General features: G+C 34.4%; 1 protein-coding gene across 13 annotated transcripts in view; it reads right to left on the bottom strand.

Annotated features, from left to right (window-relative positions):
- LOC115228020 (voltage-dependent L-type calcium channel subunit beta-1) overlaps positions 1-24933 on the bottom strand; it is a 306373-nt gene that overhangs the window by 87702 nt on the left and 193738 nt on the right. Inside the window, exon 1 of one of the 13 annotated variants that reach the window (XM_029798727.2) lies at positions 11815-11958. The exons of the other annotated variants lie outside the window; for them this stretch is intronic. Within the exon in view, the coding sequence (XP_029654587.1) occupies positions 11815-11880 (66 nt within the window). The 5' untranslated portion in view covers positions 11881-11958. Of the gene's footprint in view, positions 1-11814; positions 11959-24933 lie in introns of those variants that run through there. 13 annotated transcript variants of the gene reach the window in all.

The raw sequence follows: 24933 nt of genomic DNA, 5'->3' as shown, positions 1-24933 counted from the left end.
TGATCCAGCATAGTTTGTTTTCTTTCTCAATTAAGACTATGTCAGGCTTCCTATTCTCTATCTCATGGTCACACTGAATCATAAAATTCCATAGGATCTTTGCATTTCTATTTTCGATGATGCCTTCAGGTTTGTGGTTGTACCAATTTTTTGCTCTGTCAAGTCCATGCTTGTTGCAGAGTGTCCAATGGACAAGCCTGGCTATATTGTCATGGCATATCTTATATTCCTTCTGGGCTAGTGGCGTACATTGGCTGGTATGCCATATGGGTTTCACTGTTTTGTCCACAGATTCTGCACTTATCACTTTCTGCTGTGTTGTCTATTCTGTATTTTATATAGTTTGTTCTTAGTGCTTGCTCTTGGGCAGCACAGATTAGAACTTCCGTTTCTGGTTTTAAATCCCTTTTAGTCATCCACAGCCATCTTTTTTCTCTGTCTGTTTTCAACATCCCTATGAAATTAATCATGTATTCTTTTCTTTACCCACCTATTTTCAGTTTCATTTGTTTTCAGTTGCTTATTATTATTATTATTATTATTATTATTATTATTATTATTATTATTATCATTAAGGTAGTGAGCTGGCAGAATCATTACCATGCCAGGCAGAATGCTTAGCAGCATTTCATTCATCCTTACACTGATTTCAAATTCCGCTGATGTCAACTTTGCCTTTCATCCTTTCGGGGTCAATAAATTGAGCACCAGTCAAGTACTGGGGTCGATGTAATTAACTATCCCACTCCCCACAAATTCCAGGCCTTGTGCCTATAGTAGAAAGGATTATTATTATTATTATCATTATTATTATTATTATTATTACTATTATTATTATTCAAGCATCAACAAAGATCAGTTAAACAACTTATTGCATATTACTTTCAACCTGGACATCTCTGGTCCAGACATCTCTGGTTCAGACATCTCTGGTCTGGTTATATTACCAAGAGAATTACCAGTTTGAGATAAACTCTCCAGACACAATATTTTAGAGAGGAAACAAAAAATGATTTTGTTGTGTCTGGGGAGAGTCATACTGCCTTAATAACGAACACACTCACCAGTTCAATTTCCACTAATTTACTTATTTTTCTTATGTCTTCCAAAATTTTGGAAGACACAAAATAAAAAATATAAGAGTGGAAATTGAACTGGTGAGTGTGTTAGTTATTAAGGCAGTTTGGCTCTCTCCCCGGACACAACAAAATTTGTTTCAACACACAAATACACATAAAGAATCTTGCAAACCAAATACAAAAAAGAAGTAAAATATAATTTGAAAATCTCAAGTTATGTCATGCTGAACATTCCAAAACAGGATGAAACGATATCATACAGGGCTACTATAATAATAATAAAGAATAATAATAAAAAAATTATATGAAATAAGATGTATGCTCTTCTCACTCTTTTCACTCTGAAAAAAAAAGAAAATTTCTCCATAGAAGACAAAAGAAGGATAGGCTTAGAAACGATTATCTCCCCCTGAGCAGCAACTTGCTTTCATTCTTTGTCTCTACTGCAGTAATATACAGCTTCCAGTAAAACTACCATGTGTAAAAAATATAAGTAGTTAACAGGCACAATCTGGATTATTTAATTTCAAAAAAGAAGGCTACAATATCCATATACACACATATAATTATAAATAAGTTCATACATCCACCACACTGACCCCGCCACACATATACATATATTCATACATAGACATTTCCCAAGAATTATATCTGTATTTGTGATGTAGAATATATTAAAACTTTGTTTTTAACTTAATGATATTTGATTATTTTCAGTTTAATTAAAAATTGATCTAGGATTCATTTGTGTTTCATCCCTGTTGCCTTTTAACTTTCTATAATAAAAAAAATATTCTTTTATAATCATAGCTGTTTAAAAGATTCCAGCTTGCTTTTTGTATTATTATTTGGTAATTATAATCCCTGCTGATACATCTTCCTGCAGTAGTAGTCCTCAGAATACCTTCACTGACTCTGTAGCAGATTTACTTAGCTAAATCTCCAAATAGCCTTATGTATCTGACATTAACATTAGGGGTTTTGTTGTTGTTGTTGTTGTTGTTTTTTTTTGGGGGGGGGGCAGATTACCACTATTGTTATATATTCAACTATTTTCTAATTTATATGATGTTTGCCTATGATAAAAATTTATAGTGAAAGTCTTCCTACAATTAGATATTCTCATATCAGGGAGTTGAAAAACAGTATGCTAGCTCTACAAGAAATCAAAAAATGTAGGATTCTGTACAACAATATTTCAAGAATGCAATATTTTAAGCCTTTAGCATTTAAACCAGCCATACCGAGCCCAAATATTCTACTTGTTTAACTTTCAAATGGACCATATCTGGCTTCCTGTACCTACCCTACAATGTCATTCTAAAAATAAATAGTTCAATAAAAGCTCAAAGCTACAAGATAATGGATGATTAATTCAAAACAATCATTATTATCATCATCATTTAACATCCGTTTTTCCATGCTGGCACAGGTTGGTTGCTTTGACAGGAGCTGAAAAGATGGGAAGCTGCACCAGGCTCCAGTTGTCCATTTTGGCATTGTTTCTACAGCTGGATGCCCTTCCTAATCCCAACCACTTTATAGAATGTACTGGGTGCTTTTTATGTGGCACCAGTATGGGTGCTTCTTACATGGAACCAGCACAGGTGCTTTGTACACAGAACAAGCATGGGTGTTTTTTATGTGGCACCAGCATAGCAATAAATAAGCATTTCATTTGACAAAGTAATCTAAATGCTAATGGGTTAAATTTCATATGAATAGAAATGTAATTGTATAATCTATAACACACTTTTAAATATAATTGACTTATAAATTCCTATTCATATATCTTTGATAATTCATTTTGTTTGATCTGTTCAAGTATTCATTATACTAATGATATTTTTAATTAGTAAGGCAACAAGCTGGCAGAAACATTAGCATGCCAAGCGAAATGCTTAGCGGTATTTCATTTGTCTTTATGTTCTGAGTTCAAATTCCGCTGAGGTTGACTTTGCCTTTCATCTTTTTGGGATCGATAAATTAAGTACCAGTTGCATACTGGGGTTGATCTAATTGACTGGCACCCTCCCCAAGAATTTTGGGCCTTGTGCCCAGAGTAGAAAAGGATATTTTTAATTAGTAGTTAGCACTTTCCCTGTAATGTAAGATGATCACTTATGATTGGCAGGATGCTTGTCCAACCAAAATGCTTAAATATTGGGTATATGTTATATAAGTTTAACAGAGAAGAAAAATTCTTTCACAATAAGAATAAAGATTACAAAAAATATATATTGTTTCATGGACAGAACTATTGTACAAAGACATAATCATGAGAGAACTTATTACTGGCACACCGTCGGTTATGACAACGAAGGTTCCATGTGATCTGATCAACAGAACAGCCTGCTCAGGAAATTAATGCACAAGTGGCTGAACACTCCACAGACATACATATCCTTAACATAGTTCTAAGAGATATTCAGTGTGGCACAGAACATGACAAGGCTTCCCCTTTAAAATACAGGTGCTACTCATTTTTGCCACCTGAGTGAACTGGAGGAATGGGGGAATAAAATGTTATGCTCAAGGACACAACATGCCACCGGGAATCAAACTCATGACCTTACAGTCATGAGTTGAATACCCTAACCACTAAGCCGTGTGTCTTCATCAGAGAACTTATGCCAATATTACATTAAAGCTACAAATTCTTAAGCCCAGAGTTAAAACCATGTCAACAGAAAGTTGAGGTCACTCCAAGAAAGGAGGTTACTCTTTAAGCATAACAATAATGAAGAAGCAAAATTTTGTAAGTACTATTTCTGAGAATTGATTAATGTCTTTGCACTAACTCTACCTATACTATAACTAATTTACAATTAGTTCAACATTCAGCAGTTCTATACAGATTACCCTGTTATTAAGATGCTCCAACTATCATGAAATATATATCATATATATATGTGCCGGTGGCATGTAAAAACCACCATCCAATCGTGGCTGTTTGCCAGCCTCGTCTGGCACCTGTGGCACGTAAAAGCACCCACTACACTCACGGAGTGGTTGGCATTAGGAAGGGCATCCAGCCGTAGAAACATTACCAGATCAGACTGGGCCTGGTGCAGCCTTCTGGCTTCCCAGACCCCAGTTGAACCATCCAACCCATGCTAGCATGGAAAGCGGACGCTAAACGATGATGATGATGATGTATATATATATATATAAATATATATATGTATGTATTTAATATCATCTGGGTAATAATCTTACAATGTACATTTCAAAGATCCTCTACCGTTATTGGCTACCATATGTCATCATGCAACAGAAATACTCCTTTTACTGGATATATATACACATAGAAATCCATCAGTGTACATAGAATTCATATAAAAGGGTTTATGAAAGGAGAAGATGGAATGAATAGGTTTTAAGCACAAATCACAACAAATTGTTTCTGTGCATTAGTAACAACTGTTAGTTGCTGATATTATATTATATATTATGCCTAGTATTATATAAATATTATATATAATAGGCTGGTGCCATGGTATATGAAAAGATACAAGTAACAACATGCATGGATATGCAGGCCTTGATGATCCCTAATGACATTGTTGTTTATTTGTGTTGCAAATAACTTCAAATAACAAACCATCAGTAACAACAAATATGGATAATACTATCATCAAAAACAATTCTAATACAGCATGAAGCAGTATCCACTGCTATTTGGGACCCATAATTCTAGTTTATGAAATAATCGTATCTAAACCATGTATTCAAACTGACCCCAGGACTTATTCTTTGTAAGTCTAGTACTTATTTTATCAGTCTCTTTAGCTAAACTGCTAAGTTATGGGGACATAAATACACCAACATCGGTTGTCAAGCGATGGGGGATGGTGACAAACATAGATACAGAGACATGATGATGATACACACACACACACACCACACACACACACACACACACACACACACACACAAATACACAATGTGCTTCTTTGAGTTTCTGTCTACCAAATCCATTCACAAGGCTTTGGTTGGCCTGAGGTCAGAGTAGAAAACACTTGCCCAAGGTGCCACAGCATGTACAGTGTGTATGTGTGTGATGTCTATGTGTTAGTGTGTTTGTGAGAGTGCATGCAAGTGGCCATACAAATGGCAGGTTTATACAAAGATCTATAAAAAAGACAAGGGGTGAGCCATAATAAAAAATATTCTGACGATGAACCAAAGCACAAAAGACACTACGGTTTCTCTGAACTTTGTATTGAGTCAGTGCAGTTAGTATTCAGGTCATTGATCCATTTTTTTACTCTGAGTTCAAATTTCACAAAATTTAAATATATGTCTTTTATCTCTACTGGGTTGGTAAAATAAATACCACTAATCAATAAATCTAAATACTGTATCATAACTCCAGTAAAAAAAAATTTAAAAGTACTTTTAAAACTGATGACTAAGTTAATATGAACATTGGAAAGATTGTTCAAGCTGACAATATAGGAGTGTAAAAATGAATACCTGTAATAGAAATGATTGCTTGTAATGAGTGGATTGGTGTCATGAGGAAAAGAAAATGTCTTGATCTGTTATGGAATTTTCTGAATTTCAAAGATAGCTAAATATTTCATTATTGAATAAAGAGAAATAAATAGCTCTTCGAAATTCCATCAGAATGTTTCAAAAAGTGGAAAAATTATAGTTGTTATATAGAAACTTGAGAAAGGTTTTCTTTTACACAAAATATAGCAGTGTGATCGTACAAAGTTTCTACCAGATCATGTATACACTGAAAGCGGTTTTCAAGTATTGACATCCAAAACCCTTCTCAGTAATGTAACATAGTGAGAGGGCAAGGTAAAAAGAAAAAAGAAGGAGGAGGAGGAGGAGGAGGAGAAGAAGAAGCTATCAAAGTATACTCTCAGAGAATGTTATAGTAATATTATAAATAAATGTAAAGTAATACCAAAATTATAAGACTCCAAATTCTGAGCACATAGATTTCTTGTGTTTGTATATTTATATATATGACAGATATGACAGGGAGAGAACATAAATTTATAATAAAAAGAAAAACAGATTCTAAAAGTGTGTGTGTGTAAGGCATAATATTTATAAATAAATAGTGTGGTATAAGTCTTTAGAAATCTGAGTGAACAAACTAGAAAAAAAAAAAGAAAAATGCAGAAGTTCACTGTGTGTTCAAAAATTTCTTATTCCAAAAATTTCATGATCAAAGATATAAGAAATTTTCTGGAAGATATGAATGAAACTACGGGTAATTTAATCTCATATTTTTAAGGGGAGAAAAAAATAATATGTTGTTTTGGTTTGAAAAGTGTAAGCAGTGCTCTTTCATTTAATACACATTTATGTTTTATATATTTTTTTTTTTCAGAGAATTGCAATTTATCTTATTCACAGTATCTTTGAGGTTTTGTTAAATCACAGATGAATGATATATAATAATAGATAAGTGAATGTTTACAGCATGCATCAACTCAACTTTCTAAATTCCATTTTGGGGATTTTAATATTTAAGGATTCAAAATAAATAAAAATCCCTAGCAAGTTAAGAGAAAAATAAATAGATACACATGCATCTGTGTTAATAATTCTCATATTCTTGCTATTGTGCATTTATGTATGTGAAAGAAGTTTACCCTTGAATATTTCAATCATATAAATTATAAGAGCACAAGATGCTGGTTATGGAGTTACTGCTGTCACAGGATGGAGTCATTTGAAGCAGTGATGGTCTTGATGGTCATAATATAAGTCTTTATTTATTTGAAAGATATATGCTGAGAATGGATGTCAAATGATGATGATGATGATGATGATATATCTTGTGAAGGCATATGGTTTAGTGGTTAGGCTGTTGCACTTACAATCGCTAGATCATGAATTTGATTCCAAGACCAGACTGCGTGTTGTGTTCTTGAACAAAACACTTCATTTCATGTTGCTCCAGGCCCCCTTTCAATTAATGGGGAATGTTGGCCTGCTTGCCTAGCCACCAGGGTGGCGTCATTCAAAGTCTAAAATGTTGCAAAGTGCATTGTGACCAGTGATGTGTAATAACATCTGATAGTCTAATCAGTCATGTGATCATATATATATATATATATATATATATATCCAACATATTTCCATAACTGAAGAAATGTTCACTGTATAAATAATCTTTGATTTACAACAAATAAAATCCAATATATGCAATGCCTTGCAACATTTGAAGCAAACTAAGAAGGAATTATCAGTATAAGTATATCAGCTGATTAGCTAGCTCTCTAAATTCAGATATTTTTAGGAATTATTAACATTGGTGTTTATATTTTCATGGCTGGATGGTATAAAGGCAACCACTGAAATGCATGTGAGAGCAATACATGTATAAATAATAAGCTTTTCAAAAAGAAGCATATCACTGCATCTGCAGAACAGAACTCCTGAATTCCTTTGTATCATTCATATTTTATAAAGTTAACTAACCTATTTTAGCTTACATCCTCACCCTCTCTCTTCCATCCCTATATCTATATGTATGTGTGTGTATTTATTTTACACTTAGACTGTAATATAGATTCAGTTTAACTCCATCCCCACTATCATTTTAATGTCCATTTTTTTTACCAAGCTTGCATTAGTTGAATAGGTCTTCACTAACAATTTGTCACTGTGAGTTATAATCTTTTGTCATCTCCCTTGCAAGGTTCAGCTTCCTGAAGTCAATCTTCACCATTCCTTCTCCTGTCTTCATAATTTTTCCTTTCTGTAAGATTTTCCCTCTTGGATTGTTTGGCACTTCCTTGACACAACTGTAACATTTTATAAACATCACATGTCCATACCAGTGCAATCTCTAATCTTGCACGTTGCTTCTGATTCCTCTGATACCCAGTTCATGCTCACCAATATTATGCTACCCAAAGGCAGCAAACTGGCACAACCATATGAAGTTGCCCATACTATAACTGCCTACTTTAGATCCTATCCATAGTACAGAATTTCTATCTCCATCCTTTCTATAAATTGAGCAGGCCACTTTCCATATAACAACAGAGTTTTGTATTGTTTCTACATGACTAAAGCTTTTTTGTGCTTGTCAGATTTAGTTTTGGACCTCTTGATTCAAGGCCTGCTTCTATGTTTTGAATATGTCCTCCAATTCTCTGCTTAAGAATTTATACTTGTTTTCCTCATTTGTGAAGAGTCTGACTGAGGCGCCCCTCCACCTTAACACTTGTATACACTACACATCTATTCATCAGTGCTCCAAAATCACAACAATCTCTCCAAATTTACCTTTCAGAGTGCCAGCATTGATTTGTACTTGATAATAAGTAAAGAAGTTTCCACTGGTGGGTAGATTATTTAATATCATTATCCTATGCCTAAAAGGAAGATAGTGTGATCATTTGAGGGATTTTCATGTGTTCAGATTTTATCACCCAGCCACCTAACTTTTTTTCTATCGCCAACCACTTTACAGTAGGGACTGAATGCAATTTAAGATATCACCAGTGTGACAGAGATAGTCTACCAGTATTAAAGTGTCCTTTCAATACTGTCTCAGTTTTTATTTAGAGTTGCTGCAATCCTAGAAAGGTTGTCTTTATTTCAATTTGTAGAGTCATCCTCTCCTTTGTATAATTTTGAATAATATAGGATTTGTTTGAAGGAATCAACTTTCTAGATGGTTGCTTTCATTATAACTATTAAGCTTCATTTTTCCATGACATAAGCAGGGTGAACAGAGGACTTTACCTACTTGAGGTACTCAGATTGGCAACCCAAGGCTACTGAGAATGAAGGGTTGTGCTCCCAATCGTGAGGAAGGGTGTGACTATAGCTATAGCAAAGGAGGATCAGGAAGGTTATTCCATAAAGGTTATACACATGATCTGGTGAGGTGGGGGAGGGGATAACAGCAATGAAATGGAAGAAGGAAGGTTTTGCTAATAATTTGATGCAACTGCGCATAAAAGTTGTCTGTGTTATGTTCTGATTGTTGCTAATTCATCAACTTTATTACTAGTGCCTCAAGCAATCAGAAACATCTCTATTTCTCATACTTTATCTCCAGAAGGTAGCAGAATAGATCACCCACAAACTGATCATTTGTTTCAAGGGGTTATTTCTCATTGCAAGTATCAAACTAAGGAAGGATAGTTGACTGTGTTTATCTTTTGTGGATGGCAGAACTAGTAGAGAAAAAACCTTTGCAGTATTTAGTTATGTTCTGATTTCAAATATTGCCAATATTGATTCTGCATTTCATGCTTTCATTCAGTGATGTACTGGAGTTGATCTAATTAACAAATCCCATCCATAAAAATTTGTAGCATTGTGCCTATGTTAGAAATCATTATATAACATTTACGCATGTGTTATGTGTGAGAGAGAGAGAGGGAGAGAGAATGAGAGAGAGAAAGAGAGAGTGAGTGTGTGTGTGCTTGCATGCATGCATGTGTGCGTGTGCGCGCGCATGTGTGTGCATGTGTTTTTACAGTAAATATAGTATTAGATCCTTATGAGTATGCAATGCTGAATACTAATCCAAATGGCTGTTTCACTCATGGAAAAATCAACAATTATCAACTCAAATTTAAATTTACTTGGATTCTTGTATGAAATTGTAGTATGAGTCTAATGGTAGACTCAATATAACATAAATACACATACATTCTAAACTCTACATACTTCCATATGAGTGCATATTGAACACTAATATTTTTGTAAGTGATTGTTGTCATTTTATTCGCCAGAAAATACTGCATCAATTGGAACTTATCCTATTTTCAAAATATTAAATAACTGACACACTGTCTCTCACGTGATGTGTGTGTGTATAGTCTAAGCCAAAACATTAAAGTTAACTGTCAATGTTTTTCCTGTAGAAGTTTACTAAATAAATAAATAAATATTTGTGTGTGTATGTATGTATGAGTGTATGTATGTATGTGTGTATGTATGTATGTGTGTATGTATATGTGTGTATGTATGTGTATGTATGTGTGTATATGTATGTATGTATGTATGTATGTATGTATGTATGTATGTGTGTGTGTATATGTATGTATGTATGTATGTATGTATGTATGTATGTATGTATATAGGACCAGGCAGCATACTGAGATCCTTAGAAAGGCACTTCAGTCTACTCAGGTGAAATGGGTACCAGTTGAATGATGAAGTGAAGGCCTCTCTCTCTCTAGTTATCATATTATAGGTGTTCTGTGGGGTTAATGATGGGAGAACCAAGTGGGTGTTTATGTCGACTCGTGACTACATACATCATGTAAGGCAATTGGTGAAAACATGATACATGCAGCGAAGTAGTAATCACTTTTGAGTAACAGCTGTAGAAAAATATTTAGGTATAGCACAACAGTTTTTCAACTTTTAAATTACATTCCTTTGCATTCTGAAATTAAATACTACTATAGTGTTTCTATTTGTTTTGTCCTTTTGAGGTTGATAAAATTAAGGAATACGCAAGTACTGGAATCAACTCAGATGATTCCCTATAATTGTATGGGCCTTGTGCTCATATAAGAAATCATTATCTAGGTATTTTAAAATGAGAAGACTCACTCACCTGAAAGCAATAAGGTAAAATGAAATTATGTTAATGACTTTTACAAAGTTTGAAAAGTGAAATAATTTTATACATCTCAAGCTGAGAATTTTAAACTAAATAGCTCTATTAGAAATCAAGATAGTGTAATTAATTTATATTAAAAATTATAATGTTTCTGTCCAGTTCTAACTGTTCCCAAAGATCTGGTACATTCATCGCTCATAATTATTGAAAACTACTTAGATGTAACTAAATCGTATACATATATATATCTATAAAGACACACACACACACATACATACACACACAACACATATACACACATATACATGAAAGTAACTACAATCTAAATAGTGTATAAAGCATGTCTTTTGGACCCTTAATTAAAACTGTGGTTCTCAAATTGACAAATACCAGGTTCATCCTAAAAAAATATTAGGAAATCTTTTGGCACCTCTTCCCCACTATTTATTAACAAGAAAACAAAATAGAGTTTAGATCCATGTAATTCTTCTTCCTTCACTAAGGTGTTTGACAAGTTTAAAAAGTTGGAGAGAATGTTAACTTTATTAAAATGGGCACTCTACCCTTTTCAACTCACTTAGTCCCACCATAAGAAACACAGAACTAAACTACATAGTTTGTGAACAACTGAAACAGTCTGTTCTTTTCTCTGTTCAATGCCAAAAAAGTTACTGTACATTTTGGGACATCCTATACTTATTTACATTTTACACAGATAGTTAAATACATTCTGTTGTAAAGTAACTTTTCTTCCACAACTGTCCGATTTTCTCCAATCACAAAACAACATTCCCACACACTTTCTCTCTCTTTCTCATGCTATGTATATATATATATATATATATATATATATATATACAGCTTAGTACACTATTATTGGCACCAGTAACAAACATCATTACCACTAGCAACCTACTACCAGTACCATTGCTACTGTTGCTGCTGCTACTACTACTACTACTAATCTACCAAAAGAGCAACTGCAACAGTTATTAATGTTATTATCTCAATACCAATAGTTTATCCACCATAAGGAAAAACATTAATAAAAGTTTTATGCTGAGAAGCAGCATTAGTAGGCTGCTGCTGCTGCTGCCACTGCTACTACTGTTGTTGCTGCTGACCAGATGAATAGTTGTTACATAAGACATAAAAATATTAACTTACCAGGGACCCTGCCATATTATCCAAGAGATTCTGCTGACTTGGGTATTCACTTTCTGACATAACCATACTCAGTAGAATGTTCACAAAAGTAAAACCTTAACCAGAAACTTGACTCATAAGTACCATGACTCTGAGAAAACAGTGACTATATCTGTATGTATATATTTATATACTGAAGTGGGATAGTATTAGGAGTGGTGTACACACATGCACGCATGCACACATACATGCACCCATGCACACACATCCACACTCAAAAACTGGACTGTCTAGAGCAATTAGAGATGGTAGATAGGCTACATTTTAAAGACCGTATAGACACTCCTGTATTCACACTGCGGAACTCCCCATGTAGTAGTAATAGTCATAAGAGTTTTATTGATTTTTCCCAATTTGGAATAGTTAACAATGAACTAGTAGTGTATGGCTGTATCACAAAAGTCAATTGCAGCCGATCAACAACAATACTAACAACAACAGAAACAGCTGCAACAGTATAAGTAACAGCAGCAATAGAAGGGGTTTCTGAAAACATATACCCAATAACAACTACTTGAACTTCATGGAATATCATAATGGTACCAAGCAGTTTTGTACGAGATTTTATTATTGTTTTTGTTCTAATGCTTTCTTCCCTTTTATGGTGGATATGTGATATGTGTTACAATATCCACAAGTGATTGGTAACAGGATGAAGTATTGACATTTGAAACCAAGACCTTGTTATTGACTGGACATTTTCTTTAGTAAGTTAGTTTCCATCTGTAACAGCAGCAACAGTAGTATTACTTGTAGTAACAGTGGTACTGGTGGTAGTAGATGTGGCTAACTATTGTGTACTTTAGCAGGACTGGAGTGCACTCCATCAGGATCGATTACTAAACAAAACCAAGACAATTCATTCATTGGAAATTGAACACAAAACAGCTTATACAAATTCAAATCCTACGCATATGGCGTATAAAGATTACATCAACTGAATGAAGTCATCTTGTTTACCCATAACGAGGTTTCTAAGAAGCAGTCAGTTCATTGTGTGACTCATAGGCAAAATTGGTAAATATGAAGAGAGAAAGGGGAGGAGGAAGAAAAAGAGTAAGAAGAGGAGTTAAACTTTTATATCAGAAATACAAAATATTTTAGTATTTACTATTGACTTTTTATACTTAATATGGAAAGTTAATAGATATAAAAACTCAAGAAATTATACCTTGAAATATTTCAGCTGTGCTCAGGCATTTTCTGAAAGTTAATCATAACTGTATAGTATAGTTCAGCCAACCATCACTCATGAGCAGGTGTGGCTTTTGCTAATATGTACCATGCTTTTGCTAATTGTTTTAGGTACCAACATAGTTACAAACAGTCCCTCGCCCACAGGTATTCAGAATGTGACAGTAGAAGGAAGAGAGGGTATTGCATCAGCACCCACCTAGTATCCATTTGCAGCTGAGCATACAGGAGATTCATAAAATGAAGTGCTTTGCTCAACAACACAACATGCTATCAGATCTAGGAATTGAACTCACAATATTTATGCTCATGAGTCAAACATTAGGCTACATGCCTTCAAAATCATAATAAATAAAGATATAAATACAATATATTTATCATATTAGAGAAAGAATATATTTTGCTTTAAAATCAAGTTCAGGAATATATGTGGAGATGGAGTTAGATTGACTTACTACCCTCATTGCTTAATCCGTAATCATTTATACCAGCTTAACTTTCTTAAACAGTTTTCATTCACTAACCTCTGCTATACCTTACATGATTTATGAATGTTCATTATTTACTGGTTCTATTCACTCATTCTAAATATGGGCCTCTTTCACTAGTTCCCCACCTTATGTACAATACTTGGTACCCTTAAATTCTTGGTTTATAACTCAAAGATAAGTATCTAGACCTGTTTTACTTATCAAAAAGATCAATAAAATGCTTTCTGGTGGGTGGTGGGGTACAAAGTTAATCTTTTCACTGATTGAATTTTATATTATTAATATATACTTGATATAGGTATTTTATATTTAAAGAGAAAGTTTTAGTTTTCAGATGAAAAGAAGATCAACTTTCCAAGATAAGAAAATCTATCAACTCCAAAAAATCAGGATATTGCATAGAAGTTAGAATATTTTGCATGGAAGTTAGAATATTTTACTCTACCAGAACACTACAAGAATCTTAAGATTAAGCACGTGATTAGAGTTTTAATAATACCATACACCTGGTTTTAGCAAACTTAAAATGTTGAGCTCAAATCTATCGTGAGCAAAACTTGAAATTAGGCTGGCTACTGATCCAGAAGACAATCTGCACCTTGATTATTATAACAAGAACACCTAATTTTCAGTATTTTGTGACAATGGCTTTATAACAACAGTGATTAGAAATAAATAAGATACATAAGTAAGTTTCCATTATTTTTGAGTAGAGAAATGGTATTAGATTATGGATCTGGTAGAATAATGGACTAATACTTTGTAGTGTCAAGTTATGTCCACATACAGTGTGAGTTTAAATCACAAGGTTGATTTTCAGTCTTCTGGGGTCAATAAAATAAAGACTAGAGAAATAGTGAGGTTGATTAAATCTCTGCAGTCTTCCCTCAAGTTTATAGTGTTGTACCTATATTAGACAGCCTCAACATGGAAGATTCAGTAGGGGTCCTTATTTACTAAACAAATATGATTAGTGGATCCACCCCTCAATTTCAACATTAGAGCATCCAGTTGTTTGATCAGCTGAACAACCTACTCATGGAGCTAGAATGGAAAATGGTTGAGTATTCCACAGATAGAATTAGTATGACACATGTTTAACAAAGCCAGACCTTTGAATTACAGGCAGATAGGTTTCCATAGAGTTTTTACTGTTTCCATCTATCCTAATTCACCCACAAGGTTTGGATGAATCTAAGAATATAGTAAATGCACTTGTCCAAGATGCTACAATGTGAAATCAATTCTGGGACTTCATGGTTGCAGAGCAAATTTCTTAACCATTCTGCCATTCCTAGATCCACACAGTTAGATACCTATAAATGCATTAAAAGAGGCTACATACTGCTGAGTCGATAATGTACTGAATAAGTAGCTGAAGTGTTAGTGATTTTAGTCCTGTCACCAGTGTTCTGTTGTGTATATAGCCAATATACTCAACACTCAGAAGCCCAGTTCACCAATATTTAAGTAGATTATACAACATATTAATACAATCTGCTGGTGTAAACTGCCATAGCTGAACACTACAAAACGGATGAATTTTTCGTTAACTTGCAGAGTTGAATTCAAATCTTTCCATGAATGTAATAACAGCTTTTATAAGAAGGTGAGTTAGAGGCTCATACAACAAGTAAACTTCATATAACATACAAATACTACAGAAATTAGTGACATAAACTCCATCAATCCATTTGGTAAATTTTATCTTACACAATACAAAATAACAACAAAAAAAGCATGCAATTATACTGTGAAATGTAAATGGAAAGATGGGTAGCAAGTTCTTTAATATATTGGTTTCAAATTTTGGCACAAGACTAACAATTTCAGGGGCAGGGGCAAGTCAATTACATCAACCTCAGTGCTCAACTAGTACTTATTTTATCTACTCCAAAAGGATGAAAGGCAAAGCCAACCTCAGTGGAAAATAAGCTCAGAACATAAAGATGGACGAAATATCATTAAGTATTTTGCCCAGTATGTTAGCAATTTTGCCAGCTTTCCACATTTGATTTTTTTTTAATATATCGAGTTGTTACAACTCCATCTTTGAACAAATTAACTTGATAGAACCAACCTCACTCATAGTTATAGTCACAGGAGGAACTAAACTCCATACTGCAAGCTAATGGACTACTTGTCAACTTTGCAATACTTTTGCTATTTGCAGAAGCAAGTTGTCCCTAGCCTGTGTTACTATTTCTAGCTAGGTGGATTTAGCGATTTGATAAGGTGCTTTTAATCACAGACACACTGCAATACAAGTGACAGACCTCTTGATTTGTTCAGCTTCTAGCCTATTCACTTGATCACATGCACTCTAATAAATGTAGTCGGGACATTTTATATGATATGAGGTAAATATACTCCCTACAATACTTTATAAAAAAGAATTGCTAGTCAGACATTGCTAGTTAATTCTAATAGCAAGTATTTAATACTTATGCTGCCCAAATAGCACTCTTTATATTGAAAATATACAGATATTTTTCTTTTCCACACAGCTTTCATTGATTTATCAATGTGAGTCATAGACAACTGATGAACTAGAAACTTATAAAAAGTAATTTTATCAACATTAGTTATTGTATACTACTGACTAATGTTCATATGCTGAAATTATTACAATCGAATATAATATGTTTCTGTCATAACATACAAATACTGGTACCAGTTTTCTTTTCAGTGGTACACAAAATTTGTTAGGCTGAGGTAAATTAAGAATTATATTTCTTACTAACAAGAATCTTGCTTATCAGAATCTATGCTGATATTTATTTTCTATTGATTCTACTGATGCATTTGCATCAATATAATGATATAGTTTATGCTAGTTGATGTACAGTACCATTTACACTAAAAGAAGTAGTCAATGCTATAATTAATAATATTTCTCCAACCAGTAAAAAACTATTACTTCACTGATATTTACTTATTTACATTGATTATAATAGAAGACATACACCTTGTGAATATAAATCATCCGCAAATGCCTTACATATTCAAGACAACTTTATTATTGTCAATGCAGTGATAAAATGCACCCACTACAATCTGTAAAACAGTTGGCAACCAAGCAAAGATATAGGATAAACTAAAAAACGAAATGTATGAGTGAGACATGATTTTTTTCAGCCTGTCCAGTGGGACAGCACTTCTATATAAGGACTGACTAGAACCATGATGGCTTGTCTAACCCATACCATCATGAAAGGTAGACATAAAATGGTTATGGTAATGATGATAATGAATAAGAACAAGGGTAAAAAAAAGTACCCTATTTCACTTATTTTTTATCGTGACAACTGGTGTTGGTGTGTTTATGTCCCTGTAACTTAGTCATTACAGGGACATAAACACCAGGCTGTACAAAAAAAATAATAATAAAACAAGTACTGAGGTCGGTTTGTTTGACTAAAATTCTTCAAGGCATTGCTCCAGCATGGCTGCAGTTTAATGACTGCAACAAATAAAAGATAAAAAATAAAAGATAAAAAATAAGTGAAATAGGCTGCATGTAAATGTAACTTATATAATTATACTCCTTTGGTGTGTAGGAAATCCATATATATATATATATATCCTCAGTCACACGATGTGTGCATGTGCGTGCGCATGTGTGTGTGTGTGTATGTGTGCCTGTGTGTGTGTGTATGTGTGCCTGTGTGTGTGTGTATGTGTGCCTGTGTGTGTGCATGTGTGGATGTGTGTATGTGTATCTGTGTCTGTGTATGAGACAGTGTGGTTAGATACAAATGGAGTAGTTAGATTTTTTTCTGTTTCAATAAAGAGAAAGTATTAAAAAATTTAAATATAAAGATTATAATTTGGTTGAGAAAAATCAAACAAAGTATTCTTTAGCAAATACATTCTAATTTCACAGAACATTTTTTTATATTTTCCATGCTATCATCATGTTTAAGATTGTTTGTTGAGTATACCTGTCCTTAAAAATGAATTTTCAAATAAATCATTAACAGACATATACTTTTACCATTTCTTATTTCTTTATTGCCCACAAGGGGCTAAACATAGAGGGGACAAACAAGAACAGACAAAGAGATTAAGTCGATTACATCGACCCCAATGCATAACCGGTACTTAATTTATCGACCCCAAAAGAATGAAAGGCAAAGTCGACCTCGGTGGAATTTGAACACAACGTAACGGCAGACAAAATACCGCTAAGCATTTTGCCCGGCGTGCTAACGTTTCTGCCAGCTCACCACCTATTACCATTTCTGTAGCGCCTTTAAGTCTTCAAACCTAATTTTTTTCAAGCAAATTGGCATGAAGCACAATTACTTTTCTAGAGTGTCTTATTCTACACACATACACACACATGACAGGCTTCTTACAGTTTCCATCTACCAAAGACATTCACAAGGCTATAGTAGAACCTGTGGTAGGAAAGCAAATTTCATAACCACAGAGTAGACTTAGCTTCTCAACAATAGCATACATGATTTATTCGTCAAAAGTATATCTTTTGGATTTTTGAGACACTAAATGGGGATCATAGTTTTCTCTATATTCCCTGTTTCTTAATTCTTTCTTAAGTTGTTTGGTTCTTAATAGTGTAGTGTTAAATAGAAATTAAAAAAAACATTAAAAAGTCACCCCAAAACAGTATAACCAGCTATTATAGCCTTCACCCAAATTACACAAATTCTTGCAATGTTACTGTACCAATAATGTGCAGCAGAGAACTGCACCATCTTATATCAGTTATTTGTTTAACTGGTTTGGTGCCAAAGTAACGTGATATGCACAGGTAAAGAGAAACAAAAGTAAAAATGGGGGAGGGGGACATGATGGTGGTTGTGGTATGATGGTGGTTGTGGTATGGTGGTGGTGGTGGCAGTAATGGTGGTGATGAACATTCTAACCCCAGCATACTTTTTCGTGCTACTATTTCTAAATTTATGACAAGATTATTTCTAGACTGAACTGTTTTACTATTTCATATGAATCAGTCTGTGAATCCTGTTACTTTTAAACATTTATAACATCTGTGAAAAGCAAGAGAAACCAAAGAAGTTCATTTTTTTCCCCTCTACAATGCAGGTTATTATTATTAAACCCTCCCACCTATCCCCATCTAATCAGTGTATCCAAATATTAAACTAATATTTCAGATGAGCCTACAAGAGAATGTGTTCATTAAGCTGAAACGCTTTTGTTGACTCATCTGAAATATTGCTTGACCAGCTGGAAATAGAAACCAAATCATCTTGAAATCACATCTTACTATTTTAAATAAGGAAAGACAGATGAGATGATGATGTTATCTTAGAAACCGTTAAGACTGAGGTCATGCCTAGAATGATTTCTATCATGGCACACGTATGGCTGTATGGTGCATGTGGGTTTGGGTTCCGTTTTACAGCACAGCACCTTGGGCAAGTGTATTCTGCTATAGGCCTTATAAGTGTATTTGGTTGATGGAAATTGAAAGAAGTTCATTGTATATGTATGCCACAGAATCTCCCCAAAAATGTATGTATATAGGCATGGCTGTGTGATTAGAAGCTTGCTTCCCAACCACATGGTTCTAGGTTCAGTCTCACTGTGTGGTACCTTGGGCAGGTGTTTTCTACTATAGCCTCAGGCCGACCAAAGCTTTGTCATTAGATTTGGTAGATGGAAACAGAAAGAAGTCCATCGTTTATAGTAATTTGACATCCTTATATTCTTCACTCCACTTCAAATTTTACTACCAAAACTACTACTCACTTCAGTATCACCTCACCCATACCTTTTCTCTATCCATCCCTTAATGCAGCTCTGTCATATCACCCCTACTCACATATCTCACATTCTTTTACTCCTTACCTTCTAATCTCCTCCTATCCATTCCCCACACCTCTCCCATTCTCTCATCACATTATCATGACCACCAACTAACACTCTTTTTCTCACTTCTTTCACCCTTTCATCACATTTTTTTCACTCTTTTCACTTTTTGTTTTTTTCTCTCTCCCTTTTTTCTTTTTTCTCTTTTTCTTCCTCTCATTTTCTCTTCCTGGTTTAAATTTGACCTATCCCCTCTTTCTAATCATACACATCTCTCCACCCCCACCCCCCATGTATCTACAAATACTAGCAATACATTCTCAAATTTTCATTCACACCACAAAACCTTTTCGAATGAGCAACACTGCTTCCATGGCTCCATACTTTGAAATGACTAAACATGAACTGTTATTGGAACTTACACACCATATACAGGAAACATTTTTACCATTTCTATACATTGTTTTCCTCAAATAATAGAACTGCAACTACAATATCTTTATATATCCTATTTCTACTTTCATTCCCTTATTTCCCTCTATATTCTCTATCTCCTCCATTTCCACAATAATTCAAACTCAAATATTTTAGGACTGTCCTCTGATGAAGGGATATCCATAATATTCCAGAAACAGCTGTAAGACTATTTCATTATAAATGTCCTGAAAACTTCTCACACCCTTGGCTTTGTTATCTCATTCTGTCTAATATATATATATATATATATATATATATATATATATATATATATATAATATATATATATATATATATATATATACACATATATACACACACCCTATATATATTTGTGTGTGTGTGTTTGTGTTTGTCCCCCCACCACCATTGCTTGACAACTGATGCTGGTGTGTTTATGTCCCTGTAACTTAGCAGTTTGGGAAAAAAGACCAATAGAATGGAATGAGTACTAGGCTTAGAAAGAATAAGTCCTGGGGTTGATTTCTTTGACTAGTACCCTTTAAGGCAGTGCTCCAGTATGGCTGCAGTCAAATGGCTGAAACAAGTAATATATATATATATATATATATATATATAGTAAGAGGAGGGATATAATATCCAGGCAGATACCAAATTTCTCTGAGTAAAATGCCAAGACTGGTTTCTTCTAATGGTGTGTTTTTGGTATTTTACTCTGTGTGCGCGTGTGTGTGTGTGTGTGTGTGCTGTGTATGAACATGTGTGTGCCTGTGTGTATGTGCTCATTTGTGTATGAGTGTGTGCTTGGGGGTAGTATTTGTGTTTTCACCTGCTTTGATTGTCAAGTAACAGTCGTAAATGAGTGTCGCCATTGCATAAGTAGTAGTGTCATTCGTTTTCCAATCTTCCATGAAAATTATGTCTAACCACGGAAATATTACCTTGTTTGGAAACAGATCATAGTTGGTGACAGGAAGGTCATCCAACAGTAGAAAATCTGCTTTGACAAATTCCAACCAAACCATATCAACATGGAAAAGTGGACATTAAAGTGACGATGATGTTGATGATGATGAAGTAATGATGTTAACTGTGATCCCAGATGTTTTAGTTTGTTCCTTCTCAATCCATGCCTGGCTCATAATGGCCAGTTTCCTTGGCGTATAGGTTCCCCACCTGGACAGGACGCCGGTCCGTCGCAGGTGAGCTGCAAGATGCAGGAGGAAAGAGTGAGAGAAAGTTGTGGCAAAAGAGTCAGCAGAAGTTTGCCGTTACCTTCTGCTGGAGCCGCATGGAACTTAGGTGTTTCGCTCATAAACACACATCGCCTGGTCTAAGATTCGAACCCATGATCCCTCAATCATGATTCCACTGCTCTAACCACTAGGCCATATGCCTTCATGATCCCAGATGTAAATTTGTAAATTTCATTTACGCAAAGCTTTTAAGATTTTACTCACCAAGTTCAGTAGAAACAGTTTTAAACATTATATTTTTGGATCCAAGCTGGAGATTAGACCTTTCTGTTAAAATTTCTGTAATGTGTTTATGCTGTAATAATTTTGTTTATTTTTCTGAACTAATAAGCTTATAGTGCAACCTTTACTCTAGCCATTTCACCTATTCATACTTTAAGTCCATGTTTCTCACTTTCACACAGATACACACTCATAGACAAATATACATACATTCATTATAGCATTAAAATTGCCTCCAATAATGAAAATTTATACTTCATTTTCAGTTCACCAGCAAGGGTACACTTGCTGATGACTTTGTTTGGATGAGTATAGTAATCCTGTAAACAAATAACATATTTTGTGATCATTTTCAGCCAATCAGACTGTTTACTTTTTGATGTGTTTTTTCCTCAACAGCTCTCTGGAGACCCTTAAATATTACAAAAAGAGCCATTATTATATTTTCTCCAGAGCTTGTCCTTTACCTACAGCTTCTGTGCTGGTTGGTATTCTGATAAAGACATTCTCTCTCTCTCTTTCTTTTTCTCTCTCTCACACACACACACACACTTTTATGCATGCACACACACACCACATTATTTTATTATATACAAATATTGTTATCTTTAATTGTACTATCTTTTCTATTGCTGAAATATATTTCACATTTGCACTGGAGTTATCATGCTCCGAATGGTATTTAAAAGTATAAGAATTTATTCCATTCTCTCCATAAACTGACATCATAGCTTACATATTTATTACTAAGACCTCATTCTTTTTGTTCGTGTTTTTTGTTTTACAAGCTAATAATTGGCCAACAGAATAATAGCATAATGGTTAAGAAGACTGAAACTTGCTTGAGATGAAAAGGTTTTAAGAATAAATATAAAGCCAGTCAATAGAAATAGGGTACCTGAAAACAATCAAAGCTGGAACCAATTTAAACATTGTGAAAAATAAGAAGAAAAAAAAACACACAAAATATAAAATTAACTTTAACCATTTAGTATTCAGATCACTTTATCAAAAGTAATGCTTATTTGTTCATATTGGTTTAAATTAATCATGCATTGTCTCATAACTATCCAGATTTCAATGATGTGATTGCTTATATTTATAATGACATTGTAGGGTAGGTGTGTGAAGCTGGATCTAACCATTTGGAACATAAAACAAGGCCAGATATAGCCAGCTTAAATGCTAAAAGGTTAAACAACGAGATCTTTCCATTTAAAAGTCTGCAGGTTTTGTTTGGATACACATTATTTGGACACATATTTCATAATGTCTTTCCTAAGAAATTTTGCATATGCTACTTTGTTTAACATCCATTAACCCATGCTAGCATGGGTTTAGACAGAAAGTTGGTTGAAGGAGGATTTTATGGCTGGATGTTCTTTCTGTAGCCATCCCTTACAAGTTTTCAAGTAAGGATTTTTTTATGCCAAAGGTCTTTGAAAGCACAGAGCAACCAGTCATAATGTCAACAAGGAATGTCAACAACATCACTACTTCAGTCGACCAATGACAAGTGTGGAATGTCATTATTCATGCACACTCAATGCACACACACACAGGTATACATACATACACTCATATATAATTTTGAGTTTCATGGAACTGAGATGATTGGGTTGGTGGTATATAGTGTTCAAACTTAAGCTTCAAGAACCTCAATTTCCCCATCATAATGAAATCAGGGTTCTGGAAGCATAATGTATATACATACAACAGGGCCCCCTCACCCAATTTACCCATGTTATGCTTTGCTCACTACCACCTCATTTCTCTATCAATGATACTTCGGTTACTTGCCTAACTACTGCAGTATTTTGCTGCTGTTGTTAAATGATAACAGAACTTGATATTTCACCTCCCTTTTTTCTGCTATCAGTTATCTCTCCCACTACTCAGAACCACTTCCTTTGATATCCATCCTTCATTCTTAACATTGTCCTTCTCCACTCACATTTTACATTAATCACATTTCTGTGCTTCTAACTTACCTCTTTCCTCTCCCCTAAAACACTTCCTGTTGGCTCACTCTACACTCCTATCATCTCTCATACACATTCTTATAACCTACCCACCCATCACATTTCTTTCTTTCATTATCATCCTTTCTTTGTCTACAGTTTTATTACTATTCCATTACTTATCACTTCCACCTATAGTGTCAGTCATCATTTACTCTCCCCTGTCTTTCCACCAACTCATTAACCACCCTTCTACTCTTGTTCACCATTCACTCCCATTTCTAACCATCTCTCACTCTTCCCATACACTCTTGTAACTTCTACCACCCACTTTTCACGTTCTTCTGCCCCTTTCTCTCTTTTCCTCTTCTTGCATCTTGAGGTCTGCCCCCATCTTTATCTCTCTTTCCAGTTCAACTCAGATTACCTCCACTCACTCTTATATAATGTGGGGTAGTTATGTATCTCCTGAACAGCCTGAAACCTGTTCCAGCTCCTTCTTTCATACTTTAACCTCTCAACCAAAGCCACCTTCTTCTCTGTTGTAGCCCTTATCAGTTAAGAAGAATCTTAGTTTTGTAAGTTACATGGCAACTTCACTGGTGCTGCTGCCATGAAAAAAAGCAGATGGTATTAGGTAGAGCATCCAGCCATAGGAACCATACAAAGTAGATATTGGAACGCGATGCAGTTTCCTGTTTTGTTGAATCTTGCTAAACTGTCCACCCCAGGCCAGTATGAAAAATAGATGTTAAATGATGATGAAGATGTCAGCAATGGCAATGACAACAACAATGTGTTGATGATGATGATGATATAAGTAAGTACGATAGGCTTCTGCAGTTTTTGTCTATCCTTACAAAACATTGGTCAGCTTGGAATTATAGTAAAAAACACTCAATCAAATGTGCATTCTACTAGAAGCCTGGGTCTTACAGCAAGGTTGATCCTAAAAACCACAAAACTAAGTTTAAGTAAGAAGTCAAGACTGCAAGAAATGAGAAGATGAAAGATGTAGAAAAATCTGATGGAAAAGTAGAACTTAACAGACTGGAGTAGTTGACATCAAGGGCAGCAGTGAAGTAAATGTCAAGCATGGTTGGTTAGTTGAAAGTTGTAAATAAAGTTTTCTTGCTCAAGTGACACAATGATGGTGATGGATCAAGTGATGTTATAGTAACTTGAGACAAAACTCATAGAAAGATGTTATATATTTACTTTTGCATCAATCTGTTATCTCTTCGAAACACAAAGGTTTTTCTCCCTCTGATCAAAGGGCAGGCTGAGTGAAGTGTGAAGTAATATGCTTTATGGTGATGGTGATGAGAGAAAACAGAGAGAGGAGAAACATATTGTTTGTTTGATGTGCAGTTTTTACATGAAAGGTTCAGAAGTAAGTTAAGAAAATAACTTTGCATCAGATATAACAACTAATGTGTTCTTCACTGGAGTGGATCTGCAATGCAAAGAATTATCGTTATTGAATAAAAGAACACTATGGATTGATGGAGGTAGATGTAGAGAGTGACCAAGGTAATCCTATAAATATAAAAAAAGAGATGAAATGTGAAAATACTGACCTTCGTAGAGGAGATGACACAAGTTAATGATGACAGGAGATATGCAGTGAGGCAGAAACTCTCAACCTTTCTCCATTTTCTCTTGCTAACATTAAAATAATTATGCTGCCGATGATGATAAATTATTATTGAAGTTTAT

This window comes from Octopus sinensis, linkage group LG2 (assembly GCF_006345805.1).
Source record: "Octopus sinensis linkage group LG2, ASM634580v1, whole genome shotgun sequence".
Lineage (NCBI taxonomy): Eukaryota > Metazoa > Mollusca > Cephalopoda > Octopoda > Octopodidae > Octopus > Octopus sinensis.
The sequence above is the reverse complement of the archived record's forward strand: the minus strand, read 5'-3'. Positions and strand labels throughout refer to the sequence as shown.